At 43.0% G+C, this 27,765-nt stretch overlaps 1 protein-coding gene across 2 annotated transcripts; it reads right to left on the bottom strand.

Annotated features, from left to right (window-relative positions):
- Positions 1-5,030: 5,030 nt before the first annotated feature.
- LOC119326426 (histone H2A.1) lies at positions 5,031-5,852 on the bottom strand. 2 transcript variants are annotated; one of them, XR_005157978.1, is made up of 3 exons: positions 5,607-5,852; positions 5,180-5,512; positions 5,031-5,146 (listed from the first exon to the last, which is right to left on the bottom strand). XR_005157978.1 is itself a non-coding variant. In XM_037600076.1 (2 exons), the coding sequence occupies exons 1-2, from the start codon at positions 5,781-5,783 to the stop codon at positions 5,249-5,251; spliced, it is 441 nt and encodes a 146-aa protein (XP_037455973.1). In that variant the 5' UTR covers positions 5,784-5,852; the 3' UTR covers positions 5,045-5,248. The 2 variants fall into 2 exon arrangements, 1 of the variants encoding a protein (XP_037455973.1); XM_037600076.1 differs by having other exon boundaries at positions 5,045-5,512.
- Positions 5,853-27,765: the final 21,913 nt, after the last annotated feature.

The raw sequence follows: 27,765 nt of genomic DNA, 5'->3' as shown, positions 1-27,765 counted from the left end.
GCTTGTGTGTTTGGACGGCGGCGAGGGCGGGGTTTTTATTGGGAGGCGGGAGCGTCGCTGGAGTGGGGAGCGATCCGCGTGATGCGGTGCGCGAGCCGTTGGATGTGTGGGGAGCGGGCGGTGGAGATCAGTTTGGGGGCACGATCCGCGGGAGGGTCTAGTCGGCCAATCAGAGAGCAGGGATTGTTTTTTGACCACTTGGTTCTCTTTCTGCATCATTTGCACTGTACAAAATCGGCCAAGCAGGGATCCACTCTTTGCTTGGTACGTGTAATGTTTCAATGACTTCACAAAACATGTCTATGGTACTATTGTATGTGGATTTTTTTTGTTGGGTGAACATGGATATAACACTTGTATGTGGATTTTTTTTTGTTAACCCTTGTTACAACCGAGCCTATTTTCATTATTCTATTCATTTGTTTGTTTTTCACTCTTATGTCACATGAGATGTTACTTTTATTTGTTGAATTGTGTTTAGTTGATTGTGTTACTTTTGTTATATTTTTAACAATGAGTGTAATTCACGTGACTTGATGAGGAAAATTGAGCGGATTGTGCACTATCCTTTGACATACTCCCCGAGTTACGTTGCCAAATCCCCGAACTCCTAGGCCACCGCTGCTCCTTGAGCCTTACGGTTCCTGAACCGCCGCCACACCATCTAGTCCGCATTCGAGCCCCACCGTCGGGTCCCGAGCTCTGTCGTCCCGGACTATGTATCCACCCGTCAACAACTCAGCATACACCTAAACCGAGCTCTGTTATTTCAACCGGCTCTAGATCATCGAGCCTTCGTCGCCCATCTCCACATCTAGACGACGGGTTCCATCTCTTGTGTCATCTCCCTTCGATCTCTTATACTTGAGGTAATTTCACTTTCACATGATATATATATATGTGACCATGTTGTTGTCGTATGCTGATATGTGTGTGTCGTGGTGTTTCTGTCGATGATTTCCTCAATCAAGGCCACCCTCGCTAGCACCTAGGAGTGGGCATCTCCAAGGTGGACATGTACCGGACACCGAGATGGCTAGATATGATGAGCCTCCTGTCAGATCTGCGGAGTCGGCAATGGGGGGAGCCCGTCTCACGATGCAGATAGGTTAGGGACCATAAGGGCGGGGAAGGAAGAAGGGGTAATACGAGTAACACCACTTCTGTCCTTGAGGGTCGACTAGGCTTTGTCGGCGACTCCAACTCGCTATGACGATGAGCACATAAGAGGAAGGGATGGGTGGCGGCGGCAGTCCTGCTTGCCGCCCAAGTCACCTCGGAGGAGTGACGCGAGGGCACTGGAGTTATTTCAGTAACCGGTGTACTTCAAAATGTTCATCGGGTCTAAAAATATGTTCAACGTGTTAAAAGAAAGTCTCATCATGTACTAAAAATTCTCCATCGCGTCTACAATTTTTTTCCAATGTGTTGCAGTAAAGGCTGATCGTGTATGAAAAAAAAGTTATTTCATATTAAAAGAATTGTTTTATCTTAAATTTGAAAATAATTACCATAATGCCCTTCAAATAAGTATAATTCACAAAAAAATATCATGCATTAAAAATTGTGCATTGTATATTTGAAACAAGATTCAAAGTGTAACTAAAAATGCTTAGCATGGACTGCATATTTTCACCGCATAGTCAGAATATGTTCTTATAATTAAAAAGTGTTCAAACTTTTTAAAATATATATAAATTTATAAAATGATAACAATCTTTTAGTAGTTCTTTTGTAGTTTTTGAAAATCTCGCACATCCAAAAAGACTTTGTTCCCATTAAAAATATAAAAATAAGAAAGAAATCTAAACAAAAATAATAAAATAAAAGACCAAAAAACAATGATTATTTGATAATTCATAATGAATATTTTTTAAATACAAGTTAAATAAATTTAATAAAGTAAAATTACTTCCAATAATCAAAAATAAATTTTTAGTGCATGAAGACATTTTTAGTAAATCATAACTTTCAAGAAAAACATGAGAATTTTTAATGAAGGATAAACATTTCTTTTACACACTGTCAACATTTTTTAAATAGCATCTGGTCATTTACAATAAACTGTAAAACATTCTTTAATGCAACAAATATATTTTAATCCCAATGAACTTTTCCAATAAATGATTCTTTAATACACAAAGGACATATTTTAAATATGTAGCTGATGTTTTCTTAGTACACAATATAAAATTTAATACATGTTGAACATTTTTAATACACATACATATTATTTAATACATGGATAAACCTATCTAGAAACATGGGGACCATTTTTAGTATGCAATTTCATAAATGTTATCGAAAAAGGGAAAAGGTAAAAAAAGAGAAAAAACGAAAAGAAAGCTAAAAAGGGAAAAGAGCAAATGGAAAAAAGAAGAAGAAAAAGTTGATACGGAAAAAAATTAAGGTGAAAGAAACAGGAAAAGAACAAAGTGGGACAAGAGAGTTAAACTGAAAGAGATGTGCACATAGACTAGCCATCCCATCTCATAGAAGACAAGAGGCAAAACCAGGCAGGGAAACCCCCATACATTGCCCGAGCCACGAGCCATGTCGAGATTGCTAGAGGCAAGTACATGCTATATCTAGGAATAAGCGAGATATTCTTCGCAAAAACAAACAACCAAATGGGAACCGTTGTCAATGCATAACAGAGAGCGACTTTCATGCCTCTGTATGCATTAAGGCCGCGAAAAGCTTGGTGTACTTCCGCTATGATGCTGGCTTCGCTACGTCTGATTGCCAAATGCCATCTTGTTCCCGATTGATGAAGTCCCCTCTCCGGACCAGTTCCCATCGTTGTGTTATAAGAGCATCTTCAATGGATGGACTTCGGAGACTGAGGGGGTGGGGGTTGTTGTTGCAACAACTGGGTTTGAGAAGGGTTTTTACCCATATTTGGATATACTTGTGCGGAGATATTTTTGTATATGATAGGCATGATACCCACAATTATGCAACCTCAACACCTCTTAAGAGTGTGACTTTCCTAAAGCTTAAATAAACCAAGAAAAACTTCAGAGTCCTTTAAGCGGATCTATTTACTTTCCTTTTTTTAGTTAGATGCACACAACTAAGATATATATCAAAAACAAATACATGTATACATTGATGTGTTTGGTGTACTAATAACAACCAATTGGCTTGTTGTATTTCTACGAATTCATAAGTTTTTTCCACGAACAAATGTGCATCGCTTCGGCGGCTCAGTGTTCTTATGGGGCGACCCAGGTGAGCACCACCGCACTAACACACGCAATAGACATTGTATAAAAGCATCTGGTTGAGCCTGCGAGAGCTATATCTCACTTATTGCGAGACAGATCCATGTGTCTTTGGTGAGTGGGCCAACCCATTTAAGCGGATCTCAGAACCTTCCACGGGAGGCCTGGACTAGTGTTAGGAACCTTCTGGTTGATTTTCTGTCCATTTTTTTCTTCTTTTCTATGTTTTTCTCTACTCTTTTTTATCGGTTTTCTTTCTTCTTTTATATTTCTGCTTTTTTATTTCTTATTTTTTTTCCAAATACATGTCGACTTTTGGTCAATGTACATTGAACATTTTCACTACATAGGTTGAACATTATCACATACTCATCGAATTTCTAAAATATGCATTAAATATTTATATTTTGTTTGATTTGTTCTATTTTTCTCCTTTTCATTTTTATGTATTTACTTTTTAATTCAAATATTTGATCAATAATTTTTATCAAAAGTGATTTGACTTTTTCCTCAATATATAAAAGGTTATATACCATATCAACAATTATATTTAGATGGCTATGCATATACCAAAGAATTAATCCAATGAAGAAAATCTCTAGATAGAATGAAACTTCTAAACTATTCTCTATCCTTTTGTTTTCTAGAACGGGAATATGTAAACTACTATCTGATCTCCAAAACAAACAAAACTTTCAACGGGGAAAAAGGAAAAAAATGGAGAGAGAAGCAGAGAAATGAGAATACGATGGTGGGCTTGGACTGGGTTGGTCTGCTACGTGTTGGGTGCAGCTGCAGGTCCAATACACATAGACTGAAGGCGCAATGCCCGCAAAAATTCATACTAATCAATCTCTAGGCGTCCGCATCGAGACGATGGAGGTAAGAGGGGAGCTATTCTCTTAAGATACAGTCATATAGAAGACATGTCTAAGGTTCAGTTCGCAATTAGTGAATTTTATATTTTATAATTTGTTTTCAAAAAGTAGACATAAAAGTAAGAAAAACAGGTCAAACAAACACTAAAATATGGACAAAAAAGGGTGGGCAAATAAGAATATGAGAATACACCATGATTCAATCGCATCATGAAGTACCAAGTTCTATATTTCCGACACTACTATAAGAAAATTCACGAAATATTGAAGAAATCATGTTAGCAAATAATGTCCCCGTGTTTGCTTTTTTCTTAAATTAGTAAGATGCGAAGTTAGAAATTGATGCACATTTGGATGCTTAGCTGTATTCTGATGATATCATTTGACTTTGAGAGCATAGTTACAGTTGGTGCAAACTGTAAAAGAGAAAGGGGTAAGAAGGGTACTTATTAGTTTGTAACAATATGTGTGAAACCTCTGACTATTCACCGTTTTATTGAGTTTATTACCTGTTATTTTCTCCATGGTGGTAACTTTGTTTTCTGAAAATGTTTTTTTATTGATACATGAAGCGCAGCAATATTTGCCCTCCTGTGACAAACCTTCAGCTACAGGAGTATCTTAATTTCTCAGTAAGTACCTGTTTCGCAGCCTAAAACTAATGCTGGTATCTCATTTGCCTAATTGCACATTAATCAGAGCCGTCAATTTTATTAGGCACATCTGACTACGCAAAGTTCAATTCAGTTGCCATGATTGACATTTGCCTTGCCATGTTTATCTGAAAGCAACTTAGGAGTATCTAATTTACTACTGTCATCAGTTTAAACGGACACAAGGTACAAGATGTTAATAACCAGAAGCTGAAAGTCTCTGATGCAAAGGCAGGTAACCAAACATTCACAAGATGGATTGGAGCCATGGATACACAAGAGAAGATGATTTAAAGGATTGCATCTTTAGTCATTCCGGACATAAGTTAGAGATGGAATACAGCGCTTACTGGGCTAGGCAATTACACACAGGATGACAGGATGCAACCTTATTCGCAAAAAAAAAAAGACAGGATGCAACCAACCGAAACTCCTCATCCTCTCCCTGATATGGACCTAAGCAATGTGACGACTGTAGTCTATGGGGCGGCTACTCCTTGGCGGCGACCTTCTTCTTGGGGGACTTGGTGGAGGTCTTCTTCTTGGGCGACTTGGCCTCCTTCTCGGCGGCGGCGGGGGACTTCTTTGGGAGCAGCACGGAGTTGATGTTGGGGATCACGCCGCCGTGGGCGATGGTGACGCCGGCGAGCAGCCTTCCGAGCTCCTGGTCGTTGCGGACGGCGAGCAGCAGGTGTCGCGGGATGATCCGGGTCTTCTTGTTGTCCTTGGCCGCGTTGCCGGCAAGCTCCAGCACCTGAGATTCAAAAAAGAAATCTGTCAGTTATCCGCCGAGCAGGAGAAGAACAGAGCAGAACAGGTGCTCGTGGACGGGAAAGATCGGCGCATACCTCGGCGGCGAGGTACTCGAGGACGGCGGCGAGGTAGACGGGGGCGCCGGAGCCGACGCGCTGGGCGTAGCGGCCCTTCTTGAGGTAGCGCCCGATGCGGCCGACGGGAAACTGGAGCCCGGCCTTCACGGAGCGGGTCACCGCCTTCTTCCTGTCGCCTCCCTTCCTTCCGGCCATCTTGCTTGCTACCTCTCCGGCGAGCTGGAAGCTACTCGAGATGCGGGGGGCGGCTGGTCTGGATCGGAATGCTCTGAGATTGTGTGCTTCGACGGCGGCGAGGGCGCGGGTTTTATTGGCAGGCGGGAGCGTCGCTGGCGGGGGGAGCGATCTCGCGTGATGCGGTGCGCGAGCCGTTGGATGTGTGGGGAGCGGGCGGTGGAGATCAGTTTGGAGGCACGATCCGTGGGAGGGTCTAATCGGCCAATCAGAGAGCAGGGATTGTTTTTTGACCACTTGGTTCTCTTTCTGCATCATTTGTACAAAAATTCCCACTATTATCTTGCAGCCAATTGAATTTACACTTAGAGGAATCTTCTTATATGTATATCATTGCTTGCTATTGTAGCTAATCACATTTCATTTTTGGTAGTAAGCCCATTCATCATGTGTGGATCAGCAATTTAGCATCGGGTATTGGCCATATCCAGTTTCATCACTCCATGGATAAAATGTTCAATTTGACAAATTTTGGCTAGAAACTTGAAGCTTAAGAAATGGAAGGTATATGCGTTGTACAGCCTGTAGAGTGAAAATATAAGGATGGGTAAGGATAAGAATTGTATGGCCATTGTCAATGTCGTCGCAAGTTGTTTCACATTGGGAAAACATTCATGAATCATGCGAGTAATATAGAAGTTGCTTTACTTGGGTGCGTGAAATGTTTCTATGGCATCTAAAAAATGTCAATGGTATGTTCAAAAAGAGTTGGGTGAACATGTGTATGACACTTTTGTGTGTGGATTTTTTGTTAACCCTTGTTATTAATGAGCATATTTTTGTTACTCTCTTCATTTGTTTGTTTTTCACCTGTTTTCATTACTCTAGTCATTTGTCCGTTTTTCACTCTTATGTCACATGAGATGTTACTATTATTTGTTGAACTTTGTGTTTAGTTGACTATGTTACTTTCATTATCTTTTCTAACGATTAGTGTGATTCATGTGACTTGGTGAGATAAAAATGGAGCGGATCGTGCTTTATCCTTTGACATACTCCCTCCGTCCGGTGAAGAGTGTATGTTTGGGTTTAAAATTTGTCCATAAAAGAGTGCACTCCAATCTTTCCAATGCAATTTAAAGTGGAAAAAATGTTTCTCTCATCACGCGGTAATCAAGACCAAAAACATTCTACATGTGGTTATTTCTACATGCACTTAGCTCATTGAAGGTGGGGTGATTAAAGAGGGGAGAGATGATGGCTTGCACCTTTCCAATGCATTTTTACTTACTCAATAATTTGTCTTAAAATTTCTACATGTACACTTTTCACGGAGCAGGGGGAGTAATCCCCAAGTTACATTAACACACCCCGAGCTCTGTCGGGTGGTAGGTGCGACATATGCCAACGGGTGACTGGTCACTGTGGGAGCCAGTGAGACATCGTTGGTGCGTGGAAACGGGATAAGGCGAAGACATGCACGCCGACGAATCTTGCCCAAGTTCGGGGATCTCCTAGTAGATAACACCCCTAGTCCTGCTCTACGGGGTCTCCGCATGATCACTAGATCAAAACAAGTAGCTGCAAGAGGCTCCTTGAGCTGTTTCGCTAGAGGAAGAAGAAGGGCACGACTAGCTCTCCTCTTCTCTCTATGTGGTGTCTAAAACTCTAAGAGATCAACCCTTTTGCATGGGTGCCCTGGGGGGTTTATATAGGCCTACCCCCAGGGGTACAATGGTAATCCGGCTGGATGTAGGTCCAAGCCGTCAGTGTCTGTAGCCGCTGACTTCTCCAATGGCCGATGGGGCCCACCGACTGGTGGGTTCCCCGGCTGCTGGCCTCTTAGTCGACAGGCTGGGCCCACCGCCTGGGGGTCTTGTCGGCTGCTGGTTACTGTAGCCTTACCCTTGGTGATGATGGCTTTGTCAGGGTAAGCATGGCTAGAGTGTCGCCGCCTGGCGGGCATCCAGTGTAGCCTTACCCCATCTTATCTACTTAATGATGCACAAACTTCCAGGGTGGGAGCAGGCCGACTGCTGGGAGCCGGCCTCCCCCCAGGCCGACTGGTTAAGCTCGACCGCCTTCTGATATCTCTCTGGCGGGAGGGGCCCGCCGCCTGTGGGCCGTACTGACAGCCTGTCGTGGGTGATGTCATGGTCAACATGGAAATAGTGTCGCGCCGGACGGGGAGTGGCCGCCCCGTACGGCACACTGTGGCCATGCTTGCTCCAGGATTCGGGGGTGGCAGGCTTCATTATAGCCACGCCCCATCTTGTCGCGGTTATGTGGGTGCAAACTTTGAGGGTATGAACCAGACCGCTTGCTAGGAGTCGGCCACTCTGGTGGACGAATGCTAGGAGTTGGCCCTCTTCGAGAGAGCTCTTTGAGCCTTGCCGCATTCCAGCAGCCGGCCGGTGGGACAGCCGACCACGTGAAGGCGGCCCTGCGTCTTGGATGTTTGAGGGCTCAGTCGGCCCGATATTTTTTGAAGAGCCAGGGGGAGCAGGTTGGCTACCCGTGGTCATTTACTCCGATAGTAGTTCCTGAAGCTGGTCGGGCTAGCCCGACCGACTTCCTATCTTTAAGAGTCGACAGTTAGGAGCCGGCCTCGATCAGTCGCGCCATCTGGAAAGATTTGGAGTCTGAGGGCGGGAACCAGCTGGTGTGCGCTGGGCGCCGGGCCGGCCGCCCGTCGTCCGTGCGCCATGTGGCACCCTTCGGCTGGACCAGCCTGCCAGCCCACGCGCGCGACGGGATGTCGTTGTAGGCTGGGGCCTGCCACTATCATACCTCGGCCCACGCGCGGATCATCTGTGGTCGAGGCGGACGGTTGGCATTCCTGCGGCAGTTACCGCATGCCGTTAAGGCGTAATAATCGCGGTCGTGGGGGAGTAGGCGTAGTTAATCCCACGCCCCCCATGTCTCACCCCCTTGGCTTCACCGCACCGAGGCTATAAATAGGGGGAGGAGGGGGAGCGGCAGACGCACGCATGCTCGCCTCCCACTCCGCGATCCTCTTCTTCTTCCTCTTCTTTGTCGCCGCTGCTGCACGCCACCGCGCCGCTCCATAGGCCACCTTGCTGTACCGCAGCTTGTCGCTCTCGCCGTCGCCGCGCCTTCTCCGTCATCCTCTCGTCCTCATGGCGCGCGCCGGAGCCCGGGACGGCTCCAATATCCATGAGGACCACATAGATTTCCTTCGCAAGACGTGGCGGCTGCCCGGCGAAGATTATGTGAGGGTCTACCTCGCGCCGGAGCGGGAGATCTCGCCGGCGCCAGAGGAGGGCGAGCGTGTCATCTTCCGCTCGCACTGCCTTCGCGGCCTCGGCCTGTTGGCGAGCGGCTTCTTCCGGGCCTTCCTCGAATTCTACAACCTCCAGCCGCACCACCTCACTCCGAACACGATGTTGCTGCTGTCCGCCTTCGTCACCCTGTGCGAAGGCTTCCTCGGCGTCCTCCCCACTATCGAGCGTTGGGGGCAATTCTTCTACTCCAAGCTCGGCACCGTCGTCAAGAGCTTGCCGGCTCAATGTGGTGCCTTCGTCGCAATGCGGAGGTCGGCGGCCGACAATCCATTTCCTCCCATCGTGCTGATCCAGTCGGTGCAGATGTGGCAGCAGTCGTACTTCTACGTGAAGAGCATCTTCCCGGAGGGCGACTGGGTCAATCTGCCGGCTTACGTAGCCGGCCCGCTGGCTGGGAAGCGGCCTAACTGGTCGTATCGGGCCAGGACGCTGTCGCCCTCTGGAGCTACCGCCATCGCACAGCTCCGGGTGTTGATCAAGTCGGAGGGCCTGACCGGGCCCGACCTGCTGACTGCCTTCATGGCCTGTCGGGTGCTCCCACTCCAGGGTCGCCCTCACATGATCTGTCAGATGAGCGGGCACCGAGACCCAAGCCGGCTGTGCACCAAGGAGATGCCTCATGCAAAGGTAGCTCATATGGTGAATTAACTTGCGAACTGCAAGCTCACGGAGGAGTGGCGGTTTGGCAAGGAGCCGTATTCACGCGCCGATCCTCCACCTATGGTAAGTTTTTTTCTTTTCCCCCTTCTTTCTTCTGTCGCCAAGCTCTGCTTGGTCGACTTGACCAGTCGGCTTATGGAACAGAGCCTCCTCCTCCAGCCGGCAGCCGGCGCCGCAGGGCAGGAGCATTAATTTCTCCCGGACCGGGCGGAGAGCGATGTGGACGACCCCGACTTGGGGGCGGCTGCCCTGGACGATGACGTCATGGGAGGAGGCGGTGAGGCAGGTGGCTCACGGCTTGGAGCCGACCTCGAGGACTGGCCAGACGACGACGAGGGAGAAGTTGCCCCACGCCGTCAGCCAGCGTCCGACCAGCAGGGCGCGAGCTCGTCTGCCGTGTCGGCTGCCCGAGGCGGCGCGCAAAAACACTGGGCTGCGCCGATCCTGTTCGGCAGCCAGCCGAAGAAGCCCGAGGGCTCGGTCGCCGCGACCAAGCGGGACGACTACTGCGACTAGGGCGGGTGGGTTGGGTGGTGAAGAGTTGGAGTCGGCCATCGCCTGCTTTGTCGTTGGAGTCCTTGGGCCGACTGCTGCAGTCCCTGGGCCGGGTTCTGAAGTCCCCGAGCCGGGTGCGACTACAGCAGTCCACGAGCCGGCTGCCGAAGTCCCCGGGCCGCCTACTGGGTTCCCCAAGTCGGATCCGACTGCATCAGGGTCAGGCGGCATGAAGATGGAGTCTGATTCTGGAGACGGCTTGCCAGACGGTTTGAGGAGGCGCTGAAGGGAGCCGCCGGTTGGTATGGCTTGTCGGGTGGAGCCGATTCGTGTCAGGGCATCTGCTTGCTCATTTTCGGCCCGAGGCACATGGAGAAACTCGCACCCTTCAAAGTATCCACTGAGTTGCTAAACGAGGAAGTGGTAGCTCGCCATGTTTGCGTCCAATCGCCAGATGGCTGTTGGACCACCAAGTCCAAGTCGCCATAACACAGGATCCGGCGGATGCCGAGTTCTTTGGCCAGCTGGAGCCTGTGTATGAGCGCCTCGTACTCAGCCACGTTGTTAGAGGTGGCAAAATGAATTTGCAGCTGATACGTCTCCGTCGTATCTACTTTTCCAAATACTTTTGCCCTTATTTTGGACTCTAACTTGCATGATTTGAATGGAACTAACCCGGACTGACGTTGTTTTCAGTAGAACTGCCATGGTGTTATTTTGTGCAGAAATAAAAGTTCTCGGAATGTCCTGGAAATCCACGGAGCAACTTTTCAGAATTAATAAAAAATATTGGCGAAAGAAATAGCGTCAGGGGGCCCACACCCTGTCCATGAGGGTGGGGGGCGCGCCCCCTCCCCCTGGGCGCGCCCCCTGCCTCGTGGGCCCCCCTGGACGTCCACCGACCTCAACTCCAACTCCATATATTCTCTTTCGCGGAGAAAAAAATCAGAGAAAAAGATTCATCGCGTTTTACGATATGGAGCCGCCGCCAAGCCCTAATCTCTTTCGGGGGGGCTGATCTGGAGTCTGTTCGGGGCTCTGGAGAGGGGGATCCGTCACTGTTGTCATCATCAACCATCCTCCATCACCAATTTCATGATGCTCACCGCCGTGCGTGAGTAATTCCATTGTAGGCTTGCTGGACGGTGATGGTTTGGATGATATTTACCATATAATCAAGTTAGTTTTGTTAGGGTTCGATCCCTAGTATCCACTATGTTCTGAGATTGATGTTGCTATGACTTTGCTATGCTTAATGCTTGTCACTAGGGCCCGAGTGCCATGATTTCAGATCTGAACCTATTATGTTTTCATGAATATATGTGAGTTCTTGATCCTATCTTGCAAGTCTACAGTCACCTATTATGTGTTATGATCCGACAACCTCGAAGTGACAATAATCGGGATACTTCTTGGTGATGACCGTAGTTTGAGGAGTTCATGTATTCATTAAGTGCTAATGCTTTGGTCCGGTTCTCTATTAAAAGGAGGCCTTAATCTATCTATCTATCTATCTATACCTATACTAATTACATACTCCATAGAAATTACCACGTTAATTAGATTTTACGAACCGTTAATCTGGTGGGGCCGTATTTTTACGGTGTAGATGGACTCTCAGAGAAAAAAAATCATCAGATTTTGATGGACTCTCAGAGAAAAAAAAACTCATGTATATCTCTCTCACGAGCCATTAGTTTCTCAATCTCTCACGTCTTACCTTTTATCTATCCAATGAGAAATTAAAATCACGTATCTCTATCTCCCATGACCCAACTCACAATCTCTCACGTAACTCTACCAAAGTCACGTAAAAAGCACTCACGTATCTCTCCCATGGCTGAACTCTCTCGATCTCTCACGTTGTTCTGTATCTTCACCCCTTCACCCTAATCTCTATAATTAGTATGGTATAGATATCTTATGAGCATGGGACTCTCTTTGCCTTTCTTGCAACACGGGACTCAACTGTCCTCTCTCTCCCCTTCACCTCAAACAAAAATCATAATCTCCTTCAGATCTGTCTCGGATTCCATGATGCCTCCGATGGGCGATAGCGGGGAGGACAGGGATCGATCATCTGTAGTTTTCACACAGACGTTTCCACCTCTCAAATCCTCCTCCCATTCTCACGTCGCCAAAAGAAAAATTCAGCTCAGGTCGGAGGGTGCCCCTGGAGCAGCAATTCGAGGGCTAGATGGGATCCAGTGGTAGGCTGGAAGCACAACATCAGGACCCACAAGTCCTAATTGGTGTATCCCTGTAATCAAGGTTGGTGCGTCCCTTCTGCTATCCACAAAGTTTCTTGAGAATCTAAATTAACCAGGATTTTATTCGACTCAATCTATTTAGGATTGTCTTATTAACATACTTGGGCACTTCTGCAGGGTTCTTTGTCGCCCCTCTGTTCACTGGCAAGAACTACAACAATCAACCAGCAGTTCGCTGGCAACGAACCATCCTGTTTTTCCGAAAGTCTGGTGTCAGTTTATTGGAATAGAACCATATGATTTACCAGGAATCATTATTGGAAATATTTACTTTTGCATATAGTACAGGTTATGGATGATGAGCAGCTGAGAGCTGATATCAATCCATTAGTACTTGAGAATGGTTATCCATTATTTAGTACTTAGATTCTTGTGTTCTTAAAAAAAGTCTATTCCACATACAAGTGAAATATTAATGATTTTGAATTGGTGGGAAGCTCCATGGATCTGTTTTAGGTTTTGAGCAGGAAACGTACTGTACTTATACGATTTTTTTTTGCTAGAATTCTGTGTAACATGAATGCAGATTTTCACATGTTTTTCAGGCTGTGGCTTCTGATGGAGTTCTGTTGAAACTATAGACTGAGAGTCTTTCGGTCTATCAAGTGTTTATTTGAGTGCCGTAACAGTGGCATCAGACCCAATGGATTGGTTAGTAATTTTATCATCCTTGATTACTTCAGTTTTGCTAATTTGGATACTGTAGGTTTGATTAAATTTAGTTCACGTTCTTCATCTTATTTTGAAGCATGTACATGTGCATCAGGTACTGTTTTGTTATCGCCCAAATATACAAATCAATCACTATTCATCGTTTGATCATACAGTCCTTGCATTTACATATTTTGATCACACATTATCAACAGGCCGCCCAAGAAACCATTAGCTATTAAGATGTTGCCAAGATAGTAAGTTAATGGGAGGAAGATCTGTCTGGCCAGTCTGCGTGCCCCATAAACAGCACGAGGACCAGATCAACCTTATTCTATGGTACTAACAATTTCATTTTTCAGTTTTTTATGCACTTGAATTGACCTATTCTAAGGTACTAACACTTTCGTTTGCTGCATCCTATGAAATAAGGGTCCAATGGTTTGCAAACTAAAGAGAACTCCGTACCTGTTTGTTTGTAACAATAACTGATAAGCAGAAATGCAGCAGGCTATTATTTAGGATTGGAAACTACAGGTGCAGTTCGTAATTGTTATTAGTGATAAAAATACGTCCATGTTAGGAATTTATTCTCTTTCAGATATTTGTCAGCCTATACAGACCTAGCTAGGTCTTCTGCATGATTAGCACTATGCAAGTCTTCAACACGAAAGTCTTTCCTTCCTTCAGACTGATTAAAGTATTTGCCTTTTTTGGCGGGGTGATTGAAGTACTTGCCTTAACTGCAACAAATTCGTTCAAGATCGTTTCCAGTCATATATCTCCTCCCTGCCTCAATACACATGTTCCTTGCTAGCTAAGGGGAAAGAATCCTCAACATGCAGATCACCTCCCATTTGGTTGTTGTTGATCGTCATTGTTTTGTGGTTACGATGCAGCCACACAAACATTGGAAAAAACAACTAACACAAAGGACAAAAGAAGCAAGTAATTTCATGATTTTCTCATTTATATGTCACGTATGTAGTTCATATTGCTTACAAACTACATTCGAAAAAAGAGCTGATCAAAGTTTAATACCCTTTTTTCTTTCCAAGTTATGCATTTAATAATATTAACCCTTTTGTGTTCCTTAAATTTGTATTAATTTTGTTTTCTTTATTCCTACAATTTAGGGTCTAAAGAAATGGCATCTAATATGTTCTTAATGCAATTACCAGTTAGAATGGTTCCTGGAAAGTGAAGGTCGGCGTAATTAGGCTGGAGATTCCATTAGCGTCAACAACAACTAAGTTGTATTATTCTTGACATGACACTACCTGAAAAAGAGGTCAGCTTTTAGGTTAAAATATATGTATATTCATCATAAATAGGCTACTATGGTATATAAAAGTTATTCCAAATTTTGAGGCTTCTTCATAAATATAGAAGTTATTCCAAATTTTGAGGCTTCTTCATAAATCATTAAACTGTTTCAGGGTGCTATGATACATGTGAAGGTAATGACATATGGTGTTCAGGATTTTTTCTATCATACCCATCTGTACTAATTCCTACATGCAAAATACGCATTGTTTGCAAGACGATTTAATATATCTAGGGCTACTATGATTATATAAGTTAATCCAAAATTTTCAGTCTTCTCCATGATACACTGTAATTCTTTCTGGGCACTGTTATACATGGCAAGGCAATGAAGCATATGGTTAACAACTTCACGATTTTTTCTATCATGCCCATCAGTACTTCTGTGTATGCAAAATAGGTATGCTCGCAAGATGATGTAGTACAGAAAATAGAGATGGGATCCCAGTTGCAAGGTACAATTCAAGAGCATATGTGTATTACAAAACATCACTACAATAAATAACTGAAATTACATGTGACTCTGAATATATATGCAGTTTTTATATATTCCTATTGTTATATTTTATTGTGTGCTAATTTGATCTATAATGGATATGGAAAGAACTATACTATGACGCATCAATTAAATCAATTAACACATCAGGGCAGTGGTACTACATAATGGCAAAAGCAGCAAAAACAACAAAAACAAGACAATCACTTCTATGGTGCCAAGTGTGAAAAGTAATCTGAGCAGATCCAAGGGTAATTTGATAATATATTATTATATACTCCCTCCGTTCCAAAATAGATGACCTAATTTTGTACTAAAGTTAGTACAAAGTTGGGTCATCTATTTTGGAACGGAGGGAGTAGGAAGTAATTTATATTGTACTGGCCCACATATTATATGCCACATTATTTGTACATACAAACTTAAGTTAGAGATATGCTGAGTGCAACAAATTGATATATATGGATTGTGGCATAAATGAAAGATTGGCATTTGAGTGTCGATTGAATGACTATAACCTCAAGTTTGGTATCGATTACACGATGTATAGAATCTTTTTCATAGATTGTGAAAAAAATCTGTCAATAATTTTGTGGTGACTAACACATATTCCGCATGTTGCCGATGATATATTAATTGTGAAGGACGCAAAAATGACTAGGGGCCAGGAATACATGTTGTATTGTACAATTGAAGAATTAGAAACCAAGAGTAGTGTAGACGAAGATGAATTCATATTCAAAGAATCATCTAATTAGGAGAAAGCATAAAGTTACTCACAGATGTGGCTGCATTCATAAAATTCCAGAATACAATATTTATGTTGGACATTCAGAAAATGAAGAAACTAAGAAGTATTCAAAGATCAACGAAAGGAGTACTGACACAAGGTAGAAAGAAAAAAGCTCATCTATTTTGAACACTAAAATGCCCCGTCAATCCACCTGTATTATTTAAAGATAACAAAAATATAATGCATCAAAAAGGAGGTGATCAAAAAAATCCAAATTGGAAAATACACAAAGGCAGATAGGAATGGTTTGCTACATCATTAGGGCAGCCAAAAATGAAGCTACACGAAAAACAAGAGTTACCGGGCATTCTTAATATATCCTAGCCCGTGCGAACGCACGGGTTGACGACTAGTATCCCTTAGTTTACATTAGGACCCCGCTGCCACGGGAGGGTAGGACAAAAGATGTCATGCAAGTTTTTTTCCATAAGCATGTATGACTATCGGAATACATGCCTACATTACATTGACGAATTGGAGCTAGTTCTGTGTCACCCTATGTTATAACTATTACATGAGGAATCACATCCGACATAATTATCCATCACTGATCCAATGCCTACGAGCCTTTCACATATTGTGCTTTGTTTATTTACTTTACCGTTGCTACTTTTACAATTACTACAAAACTGCTACTATTACGTTTGCCACTGTTACCATTACTATCATACTACTTTGCTACTAAATACTTTGCTGCATATACTAAGTTATCCAGGTGTGGTTGAATTGACAACTCAACTGCTAATACTTAAGAATATTCTTTGGCTCCCCTTGTGTCGAATCAATAAATTTGGGTTGAATACTCTACCCTCGAAAACTGTTGTGATCCCCTATACTTGTGGGTTATCAAGACTATTTTCTGGCGCCGTTGCCGGGGAGCATAGCTCTATTCTTTGAGTCACTTGGGATTTATATCTGCTGATCATTATGAGGAACTTGAAAGACGAAAGAACTAAGATTTATCCCTCAACTACGAGGGGAGGTAAGGAACTGTCATCTAGCTCTACACTAGATTCTCCTTCTGTTATGAGTAAGCTTGCGACACCTAAACCTGCTTCTGATATTCATTATGATGAAACTACTTCTATGCTTGATACTACTATGCCATTAGGTGAATTTCTTGATGAACAACTTGCTAGGGCTAGAGAGAACAAAATTATTGAAAATGAAATTATTGAAGATAGTGATGATGAAGGTTCTCCCCCTAAGTATGAATTTCCTATTGTTCCTGAGGGTTATGTTATGGATGAAGAAACTGCTAGAGATCTCTTGCTTGCAATGATAGATCTGATCTTAAGAAGTTACTAGTTCAACTTAAACAGAAACCTTTAAATGCTAGAATGAAATATGACCCTGCTTTCGCTACTTCACCTATCTTTGTTATTGATAAGGATTATGAATTCTATGTCGATCCTGAGATAATTACTTTGGTTGAATCTGATCCTTTTTATGGCTATGAATCTGAAACTGTTGTGGCACATCTTACTAAGTTAAATGATATAGCCACCCTGTTCACTAATGATGAGAAATCCCGCTACTATTGTATCCTTAAGATATTTCCATTCTCATTAAAGGGTGATACTAAAACTTGGTTTAATTCTCTTGATCTTGGTTGTGTGCGTAGTCCCCAGGATATGATTTACTACTTCTCTGATAAATATTTCCCTGCTCATAAGAAACAAGCTACCTTGAGGGAAATATATAATTTTGTGCAAATTAAAGAAGAGAGTCTCCCACAAGCTTGGGGGAGGCTTCTCCGATTACTTAATGCTTTGCCTGATCATTCTCTTAAGAAAAATAAAATACTTGATATCTTTTATAATGGATTAACTGATGCTTCCAAGGACCACTTGGATAGTTGTGCTGGTTGTATTTTCAGGGAAAGAACAGTCGACCAAGCTGAATTGTTATTGAATATGTTGACTAATGAAAATAATTGGACTCTTCCTGAGCCAATTCCTGAGCCAATTGAGCCAACTCCTGAGCCTATTCCTAAACCAACTCCGAAGAAGAGGGGTGTTCTATTTCTCAGTCTTGGAGATATGCAAGAGGCAAATAAATCTATGAAAGAAAAAGGTATTAAAGCTGAAGATGTTAAGAATTTACCTCCTGTTGAAGAAATACATGGTCTTAATCTACCACCTATTGAAGAAACACATTGTCTTGATAACCCGACACAGGTAGTAAAGGTAAATTCTCTCTATAGATATGATAAAGTTGAAATCCCGTCTACTAAGTTTTCTAGCCCATGCTTGGATGAATTTGATGACTTTATGGCTAGACAAGAAAATTTCAATGCTTATGTTGGTAGAGAATTAAAGAGTAATGCTTACATGATTGGACGCTTGAGTGATTATATGGCCAGAGTTAAAGGTGAACTTAAACTCATTAGTAAATATGCTTCTATGGTTACCACTCAAGCAGAACAAGTACTTAAAGCTCAAAGTGATTTGATCGATGAATTAAATAATAAGCATGATTTTGTTGTTATAGTGGCTACTAGAACTGGTAAAATGACTCAGGAACCTTTGTATCCTGAAGGCCACCCTAAGAGAATCAAGCAGGATTCTCAGAGAAATAATATAGATGCACCTAGTCCTTCTAAAAAGAAGAAAAAGAAAAATGATAGGGCTTTGCATGCTTCTAGTGAACCTGTTGTAGACACACCCGAGAATCCCAATGATATTTATATCTCTGATGCTGAAACACAATCTGGTGATGAACATGAACCTGGTGATAATATTAATGATAATGTTCATGTTGATGCTCAACCTAGCGATAATAATGATGTAGAGATTGAACGTGCCGTTGATCTTGATAACCCACAATCAAAGAATCAATGTTATGATAAGAGAGATTTTGTTGCTAGGAAGCACGGTAAAGAAAGAGAGCCATGTGTTGCTACGTTAATATAGTGACCTTTCCCTCCTAAGCCATCCAAGAAAAAGGATGATGAGGATTTTGAACGCTTTACTGAAATGATTAGACCTATCTTCTTACGTATGCGCTTAACTGATATGCTTAAAGTAAATCCTTATGCTAAATATATGAAGGATATCATTACAAATAAAAGAAAGATACCGGAAGCAGAAATTTCCACCATGCTTGCTAATTATACTTTTAAAGGTGGAATACCTAAGAAACTTGGAGATCCAGGAGTACCAACTATACCATGCTCCATTAAAAGAAACTATGTTAAAACTGCTTTATGTGATCTTGGAGCCGGTGTTAGTGTTATGCCTCTCTCTTTATATCGTAGACTTGAATTGAATAAGTTGACACCTACTGAAATATCTTTGCAAATGGCCGATAAATCAACTGTTATACCTGTCGGTATTTGTGAGAATGTGCCTGTTGTGGTTGCAAATGTCACTATCTTAACGGACTTTGTTATTCTTGATATTCCCAAGGACGATAGTATGTCGATTATCCTTGGTAGACCCTTTTTGAATACTGCAGGGGCTGTTATTGATTGCAACAAAGGCAATGTCACTTTTCGTGTTAATGGTAATGAGCATATGGTACACTTTCCGAGGAAACAACCTCAAGTTCATAGCATCAATTCTATTGGAAAAATTCCAACTGTCATTATTGGAGGTTTTGAATTTCCTCTTCCTACTATCAAGAAGAAATATGATATTCTTATTATTGGGGATGTGCATATCCCCGTTGAGGTAACCTAGTGTCATTCGAAATTTCTCCAGTTCCATGTTATTCAGAATGAGTTTGTTAACAAGACTTGATCAACCTTGTTAGTGGATTCCTTTTGATGATCATGAGATGGATGAAACTAGAAGGCACAACCTTCTGTACCCTCCTTTTACTCTCTATTATTTAGATTAAATAAACCTAAAATAGTATTATCTGTCAGTTTTCTGAATTATCCATACAATAAAAATACCCAAAAATAAAAGTTCTCCAAATGCCCTGCCAATTTAGTATGATTTTTATTGAATATTTGAGGATTTTAGGCACTAAGAACACAGCAGGGGGGCAAGCACTTGGCCACGAGGGTCCAGGGCGCGCCCACCCTTACAGGGCACGCCCCCTGCCTCGTGGGCCCATGGTGGTCCCATCCACTTATTCCTGCACCCACACACTCCATCTTCTTCCCAAAAAAATCCCCATCCGGCTCAAGCACGAGTTCTATCTCACTTTGCTACCATTTTCGATCTCCTTGCTCAAAGCTCCATTCACAAAACTGCTTTGGGAGATTGTTCTTTGGTATGTGACTCCTCCAATTGTCCAATTAGTTTTTGTTCTAGTGCTTTATTCATTGCAAATTTTTGCTGCCTAGGTGACCCTGTTCTTGAGCTTGCATGACAAATTTATGAGGTCCCAAGTAATTCTAATGCATGATATAGGCTCTAGGCACTTGTGGGAGTAGTTGCTATCAGTTTTGCTGAGTTTGATTCACTTTTATTTTGAGTTACTAAAAATTTCAGGAATTTGCAGAAAATGATGAAGAGAATTTTGAGGGGCTCTTCTAGCCAAGGCTCCAAGGATAAACAAGCTAAGGAGAAAGAAAAGGCCAAGTATAATCTTCCTCACGTAGCGGAAGTACGGTCGTGTGAATGGCCTTGTGATGATTTCTTGAGAGCAGCCGAGATTTATGAAGACTTTTATTCTTTGGCTGATAATGCGGGCCTCACCAACTTCCTCCATGACCGGATCGAACAGTATCTCTTACTCACCAATACTTTCGTGCAAAACTTTTAATATTATCCTAAGAATTCACCTCCTTTAGTAGCTTTTCATTTATATGATGAGGCTAAGGAGATGTCATTACATAATTTTTGCGCGGTTTGTAGAATACCCTTTTAGGGTGGCTTAGAGGAACCACATCATAAAGATGTGGATGGTTTTATTGATACTATTACTGTAGGGGAATCGAGGAAGGTTTCCGATACAAGAATAACTAGCATACATTTTCCTGTTTTACGCTACTTTGCCATATTTGCTAGTCGATGTTTAATCGGTCGCGGAAACTATGGAAACCTTAGTGTTCCTGATATTATTATTTTGTTCCATGCTTTATTCCGTGATAACTCTTTTAGTATGGGTGTCGTTATTGCTAAACGATTAAGTCTGAACCATACAAAGGGCCCTATCTTCGGAGGTATCTATGTTGCACGCCTTGCTAAACATTTCGAGATACCTATTAGGCATTATAAGAAAGAGGAAAAACTGCTACCCCCTACTTTTCTAGATTATAAAAGCATGGTAGCACATGAGTTTATTGTTAACAATGACGATAAGATGCTTCTGTCCAATTTGAGATTTAATAAGAAACACAATGAGATTATTATCCTGCCTGCGCCCTCTTTGTTTGATTTAACTGCAGGTCATTACCTTGTCTTGCCGATGGTAGTTTACGCATACCAGGGCCAGACATCAGCTCCAGAGCCTGAGCCGGAACCACCACTGGACCCTTATCATCCATCATCTTATCAGTGAGATCCGGAGGAGATCGCCAGACAGTGGCAGTACGATGACACTCCTCAGTACACCAGGGAGAGTAGCCGCGGTCCATGGCCATAGACCAACTTAGGCCAAAAGCCTAAGCTTGGGGGAGTACGTATTTCTCACTGACATTACATTCATGTTCACACACTCATTCTAGTCGTCGGTGCTCATACTTTTTCATTGTACTATCCATGCTAGCTTAATTTCTTTTTCTAGCTTTCTTCTTGTGTGTTTGATAAACTTTAAGAAAAAATCAAAAAAATTAGTTAGTTTAATTTCCATGCTTGTAGTAGTAGTAACTAAAAGAAAACCCAAAAAGATTTCTCGTTCTTCTTTTGCTTGTTGGGAGCTTTCCCGTGTAAATAGTTTTATTTCTTTTCTTTCCTTTGGGGGTCAAGAGGAGAAGACCTTAATGAAAATGTTTAGTGGCTCTCATATGCATGATTGTTGATTTAACCAAGAGCCCATATTACCTTGTCTTCTCCCTTGAATTGAATGCTTGCAGATTCCAGCTTAGTCCAATGCACGTGCACTATTATTATTATCCACATCGTTCAGTCGTGCAAGTGAAAGGCAATAATGACGATATATGATGGACTGATTGAGATGAGAGAAGCTGGTATGAACTCGACCTCTCTTGTTTTTGTAAATATGATGAGTTCATCATTGTAGGATCGAAAGTATGTCTAGAGGGGGGGGGGGTGATTAGACTACTTGACCAAATAAAAATCTAGCCTTTTCCCAATTTTAGTTCTTGGCAGATTTTAGCAACTTAGCACAAGTCAAGCAATCAACCTACACATGCAATTCTAAGAGTATAGCAGCGGAATGTAAAACAATTGCATATGAAGGTAAAGGGGAGGAGTTTGAGAAGGCAAACGCAATTGGAGACACAGATGTTTTTGTCGTGGTTCCGATAGGTGGTGCTATCGTACATCCACGTTGATGGAGACTTCAACCCCGAAGGGTAACGGCTGCGCAAGTCCACGGAGGGCTCCACCCATGAAGGGTCCATGAAGAAGCAACCTTGTCTATCCCACCATGGCCATCGCCCATGAAGGACTTGCCTCACTAGGGTAGATCTTCATGAATTAGGCGATCTCCTTGCCCTTACAAACTCCTTGGTTCAACTCCACAATCTTGTCGGAGGCTCCCAAGTGACACCTAACCAATCTAGGAGACACCACTCTCCAAGAAGTGACAAATGGTGTGTTGATGATGAACTCCTTGTTCTTGTGCTTCAAATGATAGTCTCCCCAACACTCAACTCTCTCTCACAGGATTTGGATTTGGTGGAAAGAAGATTTGAGTGGAAATCAACTTGGGGAAGGCTAGAGATCAAGATTCATATGGTAGGAATGGAATATCTTGACCTCAACACAAGTGTAGCTGGTTCTCTTTCAGAACATGTATGTTGGAAGTGTAGGCATATTCTGATGGCTATCTCCACGAATGAAGAGTGGGTGGAGGGGTATATATAGCCTCCACACAAAATCTAACCGTTACACACAACTTACCAATCTCGGTGGGACCGAATCGTGAAACTCGGTCGGACCGATTTAGCAAATAATGTGACCGTTAGGATTTTTGGTGGGACCGACATGTAAACTCGGTGGGACCGATATGTTTAGGGTTAGGACATAACGTAATATCGGTGAGACCGATTACACAAACTCGGTGGGACTGATTTTGGTAATAAGCTAACCAGAGAGTTGGTCAGGCAAACTCGGTGGGACCAATTCGATCATCTCGGTTGGACCAAAACGTTACGAAAGGGAAATAGAGAGTTTGCATTGCAATCTTGGTGGGACCGATCGCTCATCTCGGTTGGACCGAAACATTACGAAGGGAAACAGAGAGTTTGCAATCCCATCTCAGTGAGACCGAGATCCCTATTGGTGAGACCGATTTGATTAGGGTTTGTGGCAGTGGCTATGACATCTGAACTCGATGGCGCTGGATAGATAATTTCGGTGGGGCTGAGTTTGACTTTTGGTTTGGGTCATATGTGGATGTGAGAAAGTAGTTGAGGGCTTTGGAGCATATCACTAAGCATTTCGAGCAAGAAACTCATTAAGCAACACCTCATCCCTCCTTAATAGTATTGGCTTTTCCTATAGACTCAATGTGATCTTGGATCACTAAAATAGAAAATGTAGAGTCTTGTGCTTTGAGCTTGAGCCAATCCTTTTGTCCTTAGCATTTTGAGGGATCCACTTTTCTCATCCATGCCATGCCAATCATTGAGCTTTCCTGAAATATTTATCTTGAAATAGCATTAGCTCAATGAGCAATATGTTGTTAGGAATTACCAAAAACACCCAAGGATAGTTGCACTTTCAATCTCCCCCTTTTTGGTAATTGATGACAACATATAGATCAAAGCTTCGACAAATGATAATAAGATTGAAAAACATCGTCGCTTTGAGAAGTATGTGACAAGCAAGAGCTCCCCCTAAATTTGTGCATTATTTAAAATTTGCTTTGGACTGCAAATGCACAATGTTTTAGGATCATGGGTCACTCTTCCATGTAACATACATCTTGGTGGAGCGCTCAAAATGATAATAATTAAACACATGCACTCATCACCAAGCAAAGTGAATGATCATATGAGGATATAAGAGATAATATCATCCAACAAGCATTAATGTAGCATAGCATATGATCAAACACTTGATCAAGCAAGTATCTCACAAAAGGCATAATGTATCAAGCAAACACACAAATAACAAAGTTCAACCACCAAAAACAAGAGAGATCAAAAACAACATACTCTCTCTCAAAGCCTATGATCTATACATTTTTCTCCCCCTTTGGCAACAAGTTACCAAAAAGTTCACAAAAAATGCATAGTGCTAAACGACTCTCCGGCTTGGTCTTCATGAGGCGGTGTAGAGATGACTCCAAGGACGAAAGCATCAGTTCATGTAGCTGGAGCTGGTGGAGTGGCTGCTGGAGTTGGTGGCACTGAAGCTATAGCTAGTGCAGATGATGTAGCTCTGGTGTCTGGAACAAGCACTGCAGCAGACCTCTGTCCTCTGGGCACTCTAGCAAATGCATCTATAGTAGACTTGCCCTTCTTCTCCTCCACATCCTCCTGAAGTTGCTCAACTGCAGTTTGGATTTCTGTGACCTTCACATCAAGTTCATAGATTTTCCGCTCTATGATTCTCTCCAAGCTCTCCTAGTTTTGAATCATGGTGGCCAAGCCCTTCTCAATCCTCAAGGTGGAGGCAATCAAGTAGCCAAGCTGATCTTGCTTGCTCTTCAGAAACACTTGAGATGCCTCTTCAGCAGTTGGCATCTTTGCAGCTTTCTCAGCCCTTGCTATCTCTCTCTTTTCATGTGCTTGCACATACGATGGTTCCTCCTCATTCATCTCAACAGTGTTATCTTCAAATTCAGGGTATAAGGGTAGATGCTCCTTATCCAAAAGGTATGTGCTTGTGCCCATCTTTGAGTTGATGAGCTCCTGAATGTGTGGAGCATACCCACAACTCCTCTTCTGATCAGCAACAGTCCTTTTGATTGTTTCCACAATCAGGCTCATGACTTTAAACTTTTGAGGTATATCAAACAAGTGCAACAAGTTGATAGCATGACCTCTGATCATCTTGTGATCTCCTGACTTTGGCAGCAATGTGTGCCTAAGGATCCAATTGATTGTAGGCAGACCAGACAACAAGTAGTGTACAGATCCAAGCTTGTGTGTTTCCAAAGCTTTATCTGGGATCTCTCTGTACATGTGAGCCATAGTGTTGTGGTCTTTCTTCTTCTTAGCATACACATCCAAATCGTCTTCACTTTCTTTTGGAGCATTGATCAACTCAGCCCATTCTTCAACCGTGGATTGGTACCTAGTACCTTCAGACATCTAGACAATCTTCCCATCTGGGTAGAAGTGAGCTGTGGAGTAAAACTGCATGATGAGCTCATCATTCCACTTGGTGAGCTTCCGGGCAATAAAGTCATCTACTCCACAAGCCTTGAAGCTGTCATATACTCCTAGGAAGTGCTCTTCATTCTCCTTGATGTATTCCCAGTTGATCCATCTCATGTAACATATAATGGGCTTCTTATCAAGCAAAATTGTTTCATAAAAGTCATGTTGCTCCTTTGTGTGAAATCTGTAGTCAACTGCTGTCCTTCTCCTCACAGTGTAAGGATCTGACTATCTCCACAATCTCAGTCCAGCATCCTTTCTGATATGCATGTCTTCAGCAACGGGATGAGCATCATTGTGGTCAGGAATCTTGGGCTTCAACTTTCTCAGAACAAGAGAATCATCATCTTCTTCAGCAGCTTCAGGCACTAGGGCCTTGTTCTTATCTGATGCAGGAATACTTCTGGTGTTCCTCTTGGGTGCAGTCTTTTGAGTTGGAGCTTTGGGAGCAGACTTGGGCTTTGATGGAGCAGCCCCTGATTTGATAGCATCTCCCATGAGCTTTTGAGCTTTAGGTGCTGGAGCAGCATCCTCTTCCTCTTCATCCATCATTGAGGGCTTCCCAACAACTCTGGCCATGGTCTTCTTGACCCTTTCTTTCCTTTTCTTCTCAGCCACAACTGGTTCTTTGGGTTCAGATCCCAAAGTTTCTTGAGTTGAGGCTCTGGCCTTAGACATTGGAACTCTTCTGGCAGGAGCCTTGGTTTTCATTCCAGGCTTTGTTGCAGCAGCCGGGGCAAATCCTTTTTCAGCACCTTCTTCTTAGAAGTGGCCTCATTTTCAATAGCCACATAGTCCTCATCTTCAGAATCTGAGGTTTTCTTCTTCCTTGTCCTGGTGGCTGCCTTTGGCAAATTGCTGGGTGTGCTCCTGCTACCCTCATCATAACTGCTTGAGGGACTAGTGCCCTCACTCATATGAGCTTGTTCCTCTGACTTGTTCTGGCTGTCACTTTGATCAGATATTCTGCAAACTCACTGACAACAGACCCTGTGAATAGATATAGATGAGGTAGAGTAGATGAGCATCACAAAGCACAAAGGTTTTTGCAAAAAAAATTGAGTCAAAAACTTAGTTTTAGTTTTCCATAGAATGCATTTCGGAGCTACCAATTTGTAAACTCGGTGATACGGAAGCAGCTTTTGGAACCTAAACTAGTGAACTCGGTCAGACCGAGTCACAGTTCGCTAGCACCGAGACTGCTAGGGTTTCACAAAGAATCGATCTCGGTCACACCGATTTGCAATTCTCGGTCAGACCGAGAATCACATGTGCAATGGCCTAAGCCAAATCGGTGGAATCGATTTCTACAACTCGGTCGGTCCGAGATGAATTCGGCGGAAACCTAACCCTAAATTTTCAAATCAAATCTAATCTACGGAGTGCTTTCGCTGGATAGAATGATTTCAAACGTGGCAAGATTCATGGCAATGCAATGTGCTAGGAATCGGAGTTAAGGATAGCACAAAGTTTCAAGTCCGTACCCTAGTTCGGTGACGAACTTGCTACGGTGGCAACGGCGGGGCAGAATGCCATTGACGGCGGCGGAGTCCAGCGGTGGGAGATCGCTGGCGACGAGGAGGACGATCCGGAGACCCAAAGGGGCAGAGCAGGCTGTGTGCGGGCGAAGGGTTTTGGAAAATTTTCCAAAATTTGACCCATGAGTATATATAGCCTGACCCTGTCGGTGTGACCGAGTGGAACAACTCGGTGGCACTGAGATGCAAAACTGCAAGCAGTTACTGTAACTCGGTGTGACCAAAAGTTATAATTGGTTGCATCGAGGTTGAAAACCTAGATCAACTTAGTGATCTCGGTATGACGGGAAAGGATGAATCGGTCAGACCGAAACACACAAAGAGGTTTTGGAAGTTTAAGTCTATGACGAATTGGGGACTCCGAGTGCTCCTCACACAGAGTGGTTCGAATCTGACTTGATCAAACTTTGTGATGTAGCATGAATAGAGTTTGAGACAAGAAAAGCATAGATAACTAGAGAAGGTTCTTAGGCATTCTTGTCCATCCACTTGGCAAAAGAAAAGAAACCAAACAATCAAAACAACAAGTGGATTCCTCGAATGAGTAAAATATGCAACCAACATGCTCACACAACAAAATGGCAAATGAAATATGTGACAAAGCATGCACAAACAATTCTAGCATCTATCAAACAATTGGCGATGACTAAGTCATCTATATATGAGTATATTGACTTAGGAGCCAAATGAGAACATTTGATCATAGGTCATACTCATCATTTAAGTACAAGTGGGGTTACCACTTTTACATAAAGCATTGTTGTGTTCACACCATTAGAGTTGCTTTAGCTCAATCCTTAGAGTAAAGCTCCCCCTAGATGTGAGATCCCCCCTTAAGAGGGATGAACTAACCTTGGGTTTTGTCGATGATGACTTCATGTAGGTGTTGAAGATGTGGATGCTCAATGTTGATGTAGATTATTCAGAGCAATCCATTGGAGTGAGTTGCACTTTCACTACCTACACGGGTTAGTCCCACAGGAACAAACAAGGATATCCATAGACATAGAGTGATGCACACACAAGATGATGTCCATGAAAGCATTTGGTTACCTTG

Source organism: Triticum dicoccoides, chromosome 6B, assembly GCF_002162155.2.
Source record: "Triticum dicoccoides isolate Atlit2015 ecotype Zavitan chromosome 6B, WEW_v2.0, whole genome shotgun sequence".
NCBI lineage: Eukaryota > Viridiplantae > Streptophyta > Magnoliopsida > Poales > Poaceae > Triticum > Triticum dicoccoides.
The sequence above is the reverse complement of the archived record's forward strand: the minus strand, read 5'-3'. Positions and strand labels throughout refer to the sequence as shown.

Bases quoted from the DNA above. Each gene is read 5' to 3' on its own strand.
- LOC119326426 (XM_037600076.1), bottom strand. From the start codon at position 5,783: ATGGCCGGAAGGAAGGGAGGCGACAGGAAGAAGGCGGTGACCCGCTCC. The intron at 5,513-5,606 runs GTATGCGCCGAT...TTTGAATCTCAG, and splicing joins TCGAGTACCTCGCCGCCGAG to GTGCTGGAGCTTGCCGGCAA.